Below are 12,154 nucleotides of genomic sequence, written 5' to 3'. Positions count from 1 at the left end.
CTTTATTTCCTTCTTTTCACAGTGTTTCTGAACACAAAACTGAGTTATAGTCTTTTATAATATTTTACACTCTATCAGTCTTTAAAGATTTAGGCACTCGAGTCACCTGTTAAGCAGTTTGTACAACACTTGACTTCAAAAACCAAAGGCTAATGTAGCATTTCACAGTAAGAATAACTTGACAGTTTAATACAGTCAGTTTCACTTTGAACTTTATATCACTTTTATTACAATATTTGTGGAAATCTATATATACAAGATAGGACACACTGGAAATCTTCAGATACACAGATACTAAGGACATCAAGTGCCTGATCTTTATATGGCAACTCTTATAATTGAAAGAGGGTAACATACATAAAGTAACTGCACTAAAAAAAAAAAGAATTAACAAAGATATCATTCCACATGCTTTATTCTAATGTTACAAGGCTTCATAGTAAGCGGTGCAAAAACAAGAATGCAAAATGTCTTTATCAACAATTCAGGCTCAGAATTTTAAAGGACTCCACAGATCATGAATTTCAATATGAAATCACCTCCTTTTGTAAGGACAGGCCTGAGCATGTCTAAGAAGATATGGTCAATCATTAGGTGTTTGAGTGAGATTCTGCACTTCAGCAGTATTTTTTTTTTGAAAGAAAAAGTACTAGTACCAAAACCAGCAAGCATCTAAATTCTCATTTGTGATCACATTCTACTTCCTAACTTTGAAACAGCCACTTACAAAGAAAGGGAACACCATTATATACCACAGGCAAGTAAATTATTGGCAGCTTTGCAGAAGATGTACTCCTTGATCGACAAATTGACTAATCGCATTAATGATTAAATTATGTAACGCACACAATTTGGAATTAGCCACAATTACCATACCTGCTGTCTCTCTCTGGAATTTCTTTAATAGCTATTCTGACTTGATTGCTCAAATCTCGTCCTGCATATACGATGCCGTACGTTCCCTTCCCCAGAATGACTCGCTCGCCATTTTCATCATACTCATAATCATACTGCAAAACAAACAACAACAACATGAAATGAAACAGAAGGGTAAGATTTATTCCATCTGACCCTGTGCTCATAACTAAAGCATCTATAGCACGCTAGTAGTCTTCTGCAGAAAGGAAAAACACTTCAAGAAGACAATTCGGATACTGTGCAGACACGCCTATGCTTCTCCACTGGCTTCTAAGGTAGCCATTTCAGGGAAGTGCATCAAGCTAAACTAAGCTGGCCTTTACCTGTTCACTGTAGTTCCGCTTGCACGTCTTACTCAGCAGCATCTGCAAATGTGCGGGCAGGTGCTGTAAAAGCAGGAGCGGACGACAGAGGGCACTCTGCGCCAAAGGGAGAACACCGGCTCCCACACAGGCACGGAGAGCAAGGCAGGACACACTCATTTGTTCCCGGTGCTCTCCTGACCTGACCACAGCTTCCAAAACCAGCACAACCTCAGTTCTGCCAGTGCCAGGTCTGCCAGGACACTGCGCCAATCAGTGGAGGTTAGTCAGGACTGCGGTGAATTAAGAGTGGTTTCAGCTGAGTTTGAATTTCAAAGAGGTTAAGGCAAGTCCAAAAATGTTTGTTAGATTATCTGATCTGTCCTCTTGTGTAACGAAGGAATGTAATTTCACAAGCTCACTCCTGTGGTAAACCCAGGAACTTATGCTTAGATAAAGTACTTTTTATTATCCTCCAAATAAAGATGGCTATTTTTTTAATAAGAGAGAGAATCCACTTCTTTTAGTACTTTGTTTCAACAATTAATTACTCTCATGGTGAAGTCATGCCTCTTAATTCAAATTTCTTCCATGTTACTATTTAATTACATTTTTTTTCAAAAGATTAAAGAGACCATTAGCACATCGTTACTTTTCCTGTAAAAAATATTTGCCCACTGTGATCAAATCATCCACTGCTTTTCTTTTTGTTAAAATAAACAAGCAGGCACCCTAAGGTTCTAATTATAGGCTATTTTTCTATATCACAAGTGGTTTTCCTTTGCCTGATCTCTGATTTCAGATATATTATAAAAGGACAATATCAAACCTTTGACAGGGGGCTGTTCGTATTCATTACACAGCACTGACTCTCTCAGTTAGTTATGGAGCCTCAGGACACCAGATTTTCATGTGACAGGGCATAGGCTTAGATATTCTATCCTGTTCCCTGCCACCTCAGAGAAGGCCTTATTACCTTAAGTGCTGCATTGCACCCAATGGCCTGGTACTCACTTTTCAACTAGGTGTTTGTTCAGATAAAACTCAAGGTGAGAACAGAGTGCCTAACAGTGTACTCAGCTAAGCTATAACTTAGCTGACGAGGGTAGTAACAGAAGTAGGGCATCCTAAGCTTCAATCTGAGTTTGTGGGCTAAGGGTATAAACAGACTCCCAGCAGCACCAACATCATGATCTGATTTGACTTTATTGTTCATTGCCGTGCTACCTACACACAGTAACTAGCCAGGACAAGCCTTCCCCTACTACAATTATATCCTTACTTATCGTGCAGATGATCTGCCAATAATGTAAGTGCACACGATTCCAGTGATGCATGAAATAGATAACAGAGAGTCTTTAAAATTTAAACAGATCCTAATGCTGCCTGACTATGAGTACATTCTGAAGTGACTGTTACAAGAGTCACTCTGCAATAAGCAGCACCACAGCAGAACTCCAACACTGTGTACCTTCTAAAGCAAGTATGCCAACTGAATTACAAGAGATTTAGCTGTGCTGGGTATGAAGACTACATTAAACACCCTTAAAAAGAATCATTAATAGATAAACAGTAGAGGATAAGATTTTGTAAACAGTAAGTTCACTAATTTCTCCCAGAAAAGGGGTGCCAAAATTTAGGATGCTGGGGAAAAAAAGTAAAAATACCTCTAGAGAGTCTCCATCACACTCCCCTTCCTCTGTAGTCTTCCCTATTTCTTCAGTGATACTGTTCACCATGTCAAAAAATCTATACCAAAAAAAAATAAAAAAGGAGAGAAGAAAAGCAAATACACACTTAGGACGGTATGGGGACAAAGAGAACACTTCTCTCTAAAGCAACGAATGAACCTAGAGAGGACTTAAGTGCAGAATTATTTTATATAATTACATATTATTTAATAATAATATATAAGTATATATAATTTATACACTAAGTATAAATTCAGTGTAAAACTTTGTCATTTCTTTATGTCCAATGAAAACACTGAAGTATCATGACAAGTGCCTAGAAGTCCTGCCTACATTTGGAAGAGTTTTTGTAGCGTAGGAATGCCAGTTTCAAGTTTTTGCTTGAATGAAAACACTGTCTATTTTGTACCTTTTCATTAAAATAGTACTATTCTATATGACTTCTATCCTTTTGAAAGAATGCAAGTACAAAAAAACATGTTCTACTAAGGTATTGTTTGCTTATCTCTTAAGAAGAGCTTGGATATGAAGGGGAATGAACATGGTAAAAGAATCTTTATGAACTAGAATGGATGAGCGAACAATCTAGAGATTGGGCTGGGAGGTGGCCACAGTCATTAATAGAGAGCATTAATTTTAGGCAAAGTTGCAGCCTTTTTTACCACAAAAAGACATGAAATTTCATCTGGAAATGCCTCCTGGATCAATTCAAGACCACAACCCTCAAGGTTATGGAGCAGAAACAGCCTAGAAAAACTGCAACACCCCTAATTTTGTGCAACAAACCCTTGCCAATTTTCCTGCAGGGACACAGGAACAATCTTACTTAGTAAACATATGCTAATGTAAAGGAAATCAAGTGTGCTTCCTCATAATTGTTAATAAAATTGTAGTTACAGTTAAAGAAAAATCTTGACTTTCTTATTACCCGAAATGTTCTCACTTCAGAAAGTCCATTTTAAGTTTAGGCGGCTTTGTTGAATTGGGGGCAAACAGACAGTTTTAGTAAGCCTTAATATTGTAAGTATTACAAAACTAATCCCAGGAAGGTGTGTGTAAAAAAACAATCAAATTTGTAATTGCATTTGTTTCTAATGTTTGTCTGAGCTTGCACTTTGACCCTTCATACATCATATCTCCAGGGTACTGCAGTATTAAGATTTCACAGGTTACTTAAGATGCTCAGATCAACTGTCACCATAGCTCTGAAACAGCTAGTCCCTGTTGTGCATGAAGATACCATCTATCCCATCACAGGCTTTTTTCTGAAATAACAACAGTGACAGACCTTTTGCAATGAAGTTCTGTGCAGAAATAGATTTGAAAGTCATCCGAGTTGTGCAGCACGTATAGGAAACAGCATCGTTCTTCAAACTTCGAAATGCTGAAAGAACAGCCAAGCAAGTTATTGGAAAGATGAATTTGGACTTCTACCAGCTTTGTCAAACCATACAGATCAACCCATTTAACGTGGGAAAGCACCAGATCAAACCTGAAAAGTCATAGTTTTTCCTTATTGTAAAATTACCCTCTTCTATCCTCCAAAGTTCACATTCTGCTGCTTGCTATCATTCATCTGACCCCCCTTGTTCACAGATTGCCCAAGAAACAGCAGGAGCAAAGGAATTCATTGAAATATTTCCATTGATCTGTAACACTTTTGTCTTCAGTGCATTTAGGTAAGGCCCTTAATTTTCACTCCTGCAGTCAGGATGAAACATCCTTTCAGGATCATATTAGAAAACTGGACTTTGAACTTGAATCATGAATTCTTCCTGCTTTAGACATCAGCCACAGCTCAATCTTGAACACAAAAATTTCTGATTGGTGCTTTTTTAATTGGTAGTACATTGATAGTATGTTGGAAAAATATTTTTAAAAGAAGTCAGCATCCAAACATGAGGTGAATGACTTTACCCCCCCTGCCAACCACATCTTCCTTCAGTTTTGGTTTTATCTGCTATACCTGGAGAACAAAGGTAACGAAGAGGCATGAATGCCATTTTCCTATGGATGCATGGATGTCTCGACAGAAAAACAGAAGAGGTGCAAACCTCTGGTACAATTGTCAGTTTTCCACCTCAAGCAGGCTGCACCTCTTGCAAAGATTCACAAGAACTGTTTTATATGCATGTCATTACTCTGCTCCTTAAAGAAAATATTAAATTTTATTTGAAATAGCTTTTTCTGTAACTTTATCACATACTGAGTGCCAGCTGTCAAGCTGATGCAGTATAATTGATTGTTACTATATTCAAAAAGAGGGAAAAAAAGATGGTTAGAGGTATTACAAAGAAATATAATGTAGTATGTGAGAAACCAAGACAAATTAAGTCTCCTTATTTAGATTATTAATATACTGGACCAAATCCACACTACTAGTGAAATCAATCTATTTTAGCTGGATCAAGATGCCATCATGTTTTTCCTTAATTTATGGTACAATGAAGTAGAATTATATTCTATGTTGTGCTAAAGGACTGACAATTCGATTAACGTAACAGGTTTTCTTTAAGTATCAGGAAACACTTCAAACTTTCAGCCTTTAAAAGGTGTCTAAGGTTGTCTGATCCTTGCTTTCCTTTATGATTCTTCTATTGTAGAGCCTCATTTTGGATAAACCAAATGGCTCTTTAGACAAGCTAGGGGGTCTGCCTTTCATAAAGCTACTTATGAGGAGAGAGAACTTCATGATAAAAATATTTGTCTTTGGGTATAGTGACTCATTTGTTTTCACATTAGGAAAAACTCATAAGTCCTAAGTAATGTACACATTTGGGAAGACAGTCACTGTCTCCAGTTTATAAAATATCTTTTAATTCAAGTTTTTCAAGCATATAAGTAAACTCCCTAGACGTGGAGTAACTGGTATTAACAGAATTACTCATTCATTTCAAGTTCCATGCAGGTTTAAACATTTTACTGAATAAACTGTCAGCTGAAACCTGACATGCCCAGAAACCGCTGACTAACACAGCGGTGAATAAACAGTTAACAATGTGGAGTGTACACAGAGGCCACGCAAATTCATAAGCATTTAAGACCTTTAGGTGAGCATTTACATTGCTTATATGTTGCTTTCCTCACAGTAAAAAAAGTTGTTGAAGTAAAAAACACCCAAGTTATAAAAAGTGACAGGGTAATTTGCTCAGGAAATGCCTCATTCTGACAGTGCCCAAGCAGATGTAGTACCCACTGACTTCCACGACAGCAGAACTGGGGCTGATTTTGCAAAACTCCAGAAACAAATAGGGAAGCACAGCGTAGCATGGCCTTGTGCCCAGCTCACGTACATCCAGAACTCCCCTTAGTCAGTGAGAAACACTGCAAATGCTGTAACTACTGATTACTAGTACTTCCAGATGAAGCAGCAGATAAAACAATTGAACACTGGCAGCAACCACAGAAAAGCAGCTGTGTGGAACTTTTGTATGTTTTCTAGAAGTGTAGCAGTACAGAGACCTTGCACTGTTGTGATTAAGTTGTCTGACAAGATTCAAAGCTCCAAGAACTTGGGATAGAAGACAAATATCCTTGTGTTAAGCTTGTCTAATTTCTTAAGCTACAAAGGAAACTGCATGCAGATCTAGATATGAATCCAACTTTTCTACTGTTTCTAACACTACATTCATCAGGATGACCTCTGAGGCACTCTCTCACAGAAACAACACAAGTAGCATGTATTTCACAATCCAGGACTTGTCCTGAACAGTGAGATAAAGCCAACTTGTAGTCTAGCAACTTCAGTCTGCCACTTTATTTTTTGTTTTTCAATTTGCAAAATAAAGCACCTTGTGGTAGCAGCCATGTTCCAAAAGCTCTGACAAAGCCTTTAAGAGTAATAGCACTTTTTGGCCTGATTCAATAAGAAACATTTGTATTTAAGAGTTCAAGAAGGCATATGGCAAAAGTAGAGATATTTACATTGGCACACAATCCGCTAATCGATGAGTTCCTTACGCTAAAGCCAGTTACTATGACTTCCTGCACACAGAGAGTGTGATTTAGCACTGTTCTGCTCAGAGAGTTCTATACACTTTCCAAGTTGCTTTGCAGCTCTTGAGAGCTGAACCCCATTACTCGTGAAACAAAGCACTGATTACACTGGCTGTTACGCAGCACGTAGAAGAAGTGACCCTCTGTCACTTCTGCCAAGTATTTACCAGTAACATTTCAATGCCAGATGTCTCTTCAGGCCTGCCTGTCTCCTTATGTAACGCCATAAATATTTATGGAGGTCTTTGTTGAAAAAGTCTCCAAGAGGATGTACAAAGACCTCCCTTGTACATTAAGGCTGCATTTCTAAAGCTGACTCTTACTAGTCTAGAAAGGCTGAGGATCCTCATAACGCTGGGAACTCCCCCTTCCTAGACTGCTTTAAGTCTGGGAGCTTCAAAGTAGCCAAAAATAGTTTTGATACAAAAATAGATTAGAAGCAGGCCTGGTTCTGAGGGTTCTCCCACTCCAAAGAATACTTGCCTTCAAAAAACTAGGGAAAAAAACCCTGTAAAACACTGAAAAATGAAGTGATCAGAAATCTGTCTATATTTAAAAGGAAAAAAAAAAGCTCATTCCTTTTTATGCTTGCATAAGATAAATATTTCCTCTTGCAACTACTCGTGGAGGCAGCCATAGAGTTCTCTAAGAATTCACAATGACTCTTGGCTCACTGTAAAGTCATCTGAGTTGTTCTGGCCATCTGTTCAGATAAACAGATTGGAAATTCAATTGACAAGTTTAAATAACAAATGCAGGAGCATACACCAGAATCAGTATAGACCATAGTGTGGTTTAATAAGGCGTAGGGGAAGGAAAACCAAATGGACAATATACAAACAAATTCTTTTTCTCCTCCTCTTTTTTTTTCAGAAGCACACAAAAACATACTGTAACCAAAACCCAAAACAGACTGAAGTAAGCACATCATTGCAATTTTTGCCTAAAATAAGCTGAATCCCACAGGATTGAATTTTTGTGCCTATTGATAGTTTGTTTTTTTAAGTTACTTTTTTGGAAGGAAAAAGAACCATCCATCTGTGCAAAAACGTCCTGCAGACATAGCAACAGCTTTATGTGTCGAACGGTTATTATTAGAACAGAGCAATGACTATTTTAAAAATATAAGTTTTCTGGACTTTTTTTTTTTTTAAATTACACTAAAAGCAAAGTGGAAAGTTGCAGGATGACAAAGTACAGATAAATCCCAGGGAAAAAAAGAAAGAGACTAAGACAAAGAAGTGACCCAAAGAGGTTACAGCAGTGATAGAAGATCACTGTCACTCCTAGGTCCACAGCAGCAGTTTAATACAACATCCATTCAGTTACTCTTTTCATTTCAAAACAAAAAGGGAAACAACTTACCTTACTCCCCTGATAGAAGCAGCACAGAAGTTCCACTCATGGATACCTTTCTGTAACACAAAGTAGAAAATATATAAATAAATAAAACATTCCTTCCTACAGATGAAGTGCCAGTAAGCATATCTTCTAGACTGAAGCTCATGAGATGGAATGAGAAACACTTAAATTACAACAGTCTGTTAACAGTTATTTTTCAGGGCATGTTTTTCACCTGAAACCAAAGCAATAGAACTTTTAGACAGAAGTTTTGGGTTATTTCTTCACTCTTTACTCTGCAAATGCAATATACTATTTTAGAAAACATTCAAAACAGCAGATCACAAGAAATGCCAGTATAGCCTTGTTTGGATACTGAACTTGGGAACACATGCAACCCTCTGGAAAGTGGGGGAAAAATATTTCACCTCTGAGAATAACAAGAGCCTGTTCTGCATGTTCTATCCCCTAATATGTGGGAAGACCAGGTGGAGAGAGCTACAAATAGAACATCTAATGCAGGAGAGCAAAGTGGCAAATTCTTGAAAGGTAGGAGGAATTGCTCAGGGAAGCAATCTGAAGGCAAAGTGTCCAGTGAAATAGGAGACTATTTCAGTAAGAATCCAGAAGAGAGCAGTAAGAATGTACCAAAATCCCTAAGAGCTGCTGAAGTAATAAACATGGCTGGAAGAAAGAAACCACTCTATGAAAACACAAAGTGCCAGGCCTCACTTTTTTTTTCAGATCTTTTAAACTTACAGTTGTCACATTCAGCAGAACTGAGTTCTCTCTGTAGACAGTCATATTGCTCTATGTTTATATTCTAATAAAACTTTACTGTTAGCAAACAGAAGTCTTTTGTACCTTCTAATGAAAACATTCTCCTTTCAGGAAAAGGTGCAACTACACCACCTCACAGCCCTGGCAATGCTGTGATCCCGTCACAATGAGGAATATATTTGAAGAACCTCTGCTTTCTAGAGCTTAATTACACTTGGCATTTTAGTGATCTGAGCAATTCACAGGCCTTTCTTATTAAGAGGTAAATTTATAGCATAAGGGCATAGTGCCCAACACAAACATAATCAAATATATCCCAAAATAAGACTTTAAAATGCGTAGTTTATAAAATGTCTCATGAATAGTGAAACACACAGAAATCAGATCAAACACACTGCCAAAATAGTTGCACAATGTGCAGGAAATGACAGTGGAAATTACTGCCCCAGCTATAGCAGCTTTCTATAAGATTTCCTACATCATATTTTCCCTCCCCTATAAGTCTTCCCTTCCTGCTCAGATCACATTAAAGGCTGTGATGTTAATCTGAAATGCCTAACACGATGTACCAAAAAATACAAGCAAGCATCTTTCTTGATGCACAAGTTTCACACTATTACAATTGTAAAGTACAAAGCGGTAACTCCAGTATCTCTTCAATGTTAAATGGACTAAGGGTTTCTCCAATGGCATACAGGAACAGGAGAATAGCCTGTTCTAATACAGATATTAGGAAAATAGAGATACTAGGAAAAGTTTGGATTGCATCTTGAAGTACTAACTGATCTAGCATGAAAAGTTTGTGAAACTCCCAATTTGAGTTGCCTGGTTCTCCTGCATGAAGAAAGATCACCAACTCAATCCCTCTGCTACTAAGGAGGTGTTTCTGCACTGTCTTTTACTCTTCCCTTCATATACAAAGTCTGCCAGTTTCCAATTTTCAGAGCTTAGCTATTGGTGCTGTCCACTATTAGGAATAATCTAAAATCTAAGTAAGTTAAAATATATGTCCTGACAGGCAGAAATGCTCAAGAAATGTAACAAGAGACATACGTATTGTGGTTTTTACTGTCATCTATGTGCACCTAATATCTCACAAACTGATACATCTTACCACAAAAAGTTCTCAAGCAATGAGATAATATAAAAGTTATGTTCCTTCATGATCTTGCCAGGTTTTGAACATACTAGAGTAAATAGATCAGGCGTGCTATCCAAATTCAGCATCTGTTCTTTGGTTAGGCAAAAAAACATCAACTACCCAAAACAAAACTCAAAATGGATTCAGAAGCCAATATGAAACAGAGACAGGCTGTTCTATTTTGAACTTAAAAACAGCACTGCTGCATTCCTCTAACCCCATGCGGAAAGGGCTGCTAAAATTAGGGAACTGCAAGGCAAAGGTAATGTGAATTCTACAAAAAAAAATGCTGTCTGGTTTTTGTAGGCATTTTTTTATCTTAAACTCAGTAGTAATGAAATAAATGTTAAGATATGTTTCTAAAAAAAGCAACAGAAAAGGAAGAGGTCACATTATTTATCCTGATATTGACTGTTATTTCTCTGTTTAATACAAAAGTGCCAGCTGCAGGCTCCACTGAGTTCCAGTTTGGATTTGAAATGGAAATTCAGCTTTTTTGTGCATGAAGGGAAGTTCATATGCTTTGTAACTCACAAATCTTCTTCTTGGAGCACTGACTGAATTCTGGAAATCAAGTACAACCATTAATTTATGCACCAAAATGAACTGAAATCTGAAGCTCTGACAGACCTATAGTTGGTAGATTGAAATTGGATAGATGAAGAAGTTTTCAAACCCAACTGTCTAATATGTCCTTGCAATAGAGATAAGTAGTCTTTGCTTGTTAATCAGCCTCTAAAATGCCTGGTTTTGGCTTAGTAAGGATCAAAGTACAAGTATTCCTCTTTGCAGTGGGCTGACATAATAAATCATTTTCCTTCACAACATCTTGTAGCAAAGACAAATATTATACTGGTTATATTCAGCTGAAAAGGAAGCTGGTGCCTCCAAATTTTTCTAGTCCCTTTTCTCCCTGTAAGGTTTCTGATGGATTCTAAGGACTTTGACAAATTGCAACAGACTATAATTGTACAGTTGAAAGGGTAACTACCAAATTGCACATTGCAAGTCTTTTGATGGGTATGATGGCTCACAGGGCAAGGATGCCAGCACTGAGTATTAATCAGATCCCTGGCTACTCAATAAGTTTACCACAGTAAAGATTCCAGCCAGAGCAAAAGTACTAGGGAGTGCATTTAATGTCTAATGCTATTGATTAACACTAGGGCAGAAAAACACTAATCCGCAGAAAATACAAAGATACAGACCTCATATCAGGAAGGAGGAGGGGAAAAGAAAAAGAGAAGATATAACATACTACAAAGAAACTTTAAAAACGGGCTAACAGAGTTATAATAATGGAAAATGCTACAAAGCGAAGGTTACAAACCCTGCAAAGCCAAAATACCTATCTTCTGAACACCAAACACGGATAGAATGATACATCTAAATCCTTCTCCCAGTCAGAGGATAACTGGGCAGTCAAGTGACACAGATATGAAAAAGGCTATTGCTGAAAGTATCAAGCAAAATGTTCCAGTACCTAAAAGATAAATGAATGCAATACTATTTCTGGAATATGAGCGCACATGCTCAAGTAGGGTTAACTCAAACTGGAATATAAGAAGTCATGGCAATGAGTTGCCATGTGTGGCCAGTAAACCGAGCCTATTTGTTTTGCCTAAAAAGAAACCTACACAAAAACCCCCACACTAAGAGATATTAAGATTCTCCTTAAAAATACAGTAAGGTAAACATTAAAGAGAGAAAGGAACCACTTAACATAAATGCTACCTTAGCAAAAGCACAAGTGTGTATGAAATGGCAATAAACAAATTCAGATTGAAAACTAGAAGACTTAAAGTAACCCTCTTCTACTTCACCAGTAGTATTCCACTCTCAGCTCTTCTAGAGGTGCAGTGACATTCTCAAACCACTTTCCAGCATGATCGGTCAACTGTGAAATCTACACTAGTACTCAGACAGAGCTTGATCACTTTATATGAAACATTATATGGCAAGAGTGTCTGCAACAGAAGTGAACA

The 12,154-nt window shown here is 37.5% G+C and overlaps 1 protein-coding gene across 1 annotated transcript in view; it reads right to left on the bottom strand.

Moving 5' to 3' along the window:
• MAP3K5 (mitogen-activated protein kinase kinase kinase 5) overlaps positions 1–12,154 on the bottom strand; it is a 100,622-nt gene that overhangs the window by 26,499 nt on the left and 61,969 nt on the right. Inside the window, exons 12-15 of the mRNA XM_050315469.1 lie at positions 8,273–8,322; positions 4,200–4,295; positions 2,888–2,969; positions 877–1,010 (exon numbers count right to left, since the gene is read on the bottom strand). Of these exons, the coding sequence (XP_050171426.1) occupies positions 877–1,010; positions 2,888–2,969; positions 4,200–4,295; positions 8,273–8,322 (362 nt within the window). The remainder of the gene's footprint in view (positions 1–876; positions 1,011–2,887; positions 2,970–4,199; positions 4,296–8,272; positions 8,323–12,154) is intronic.

Source organism: Myiozetetes cayanensis, unplaced genomic scaffold, assembly GCF_022539395.1.
Source record: "Myiozetetes cayanensis isolate MyiCay16 unplaced genomic scaffold, myiCay2020 scf2-11, whole genome shotgun sequence".
NCBI classification, from domain to species: Eukaryota; Metazoa; Chordata; class Aves; order Passeriformes; family Tyrannidae; genus Myiozetetes; species Myiozetetes cayanensis.
This window is presented reverse-complemented; position numbering and strand designations above follow the sequence as displayed.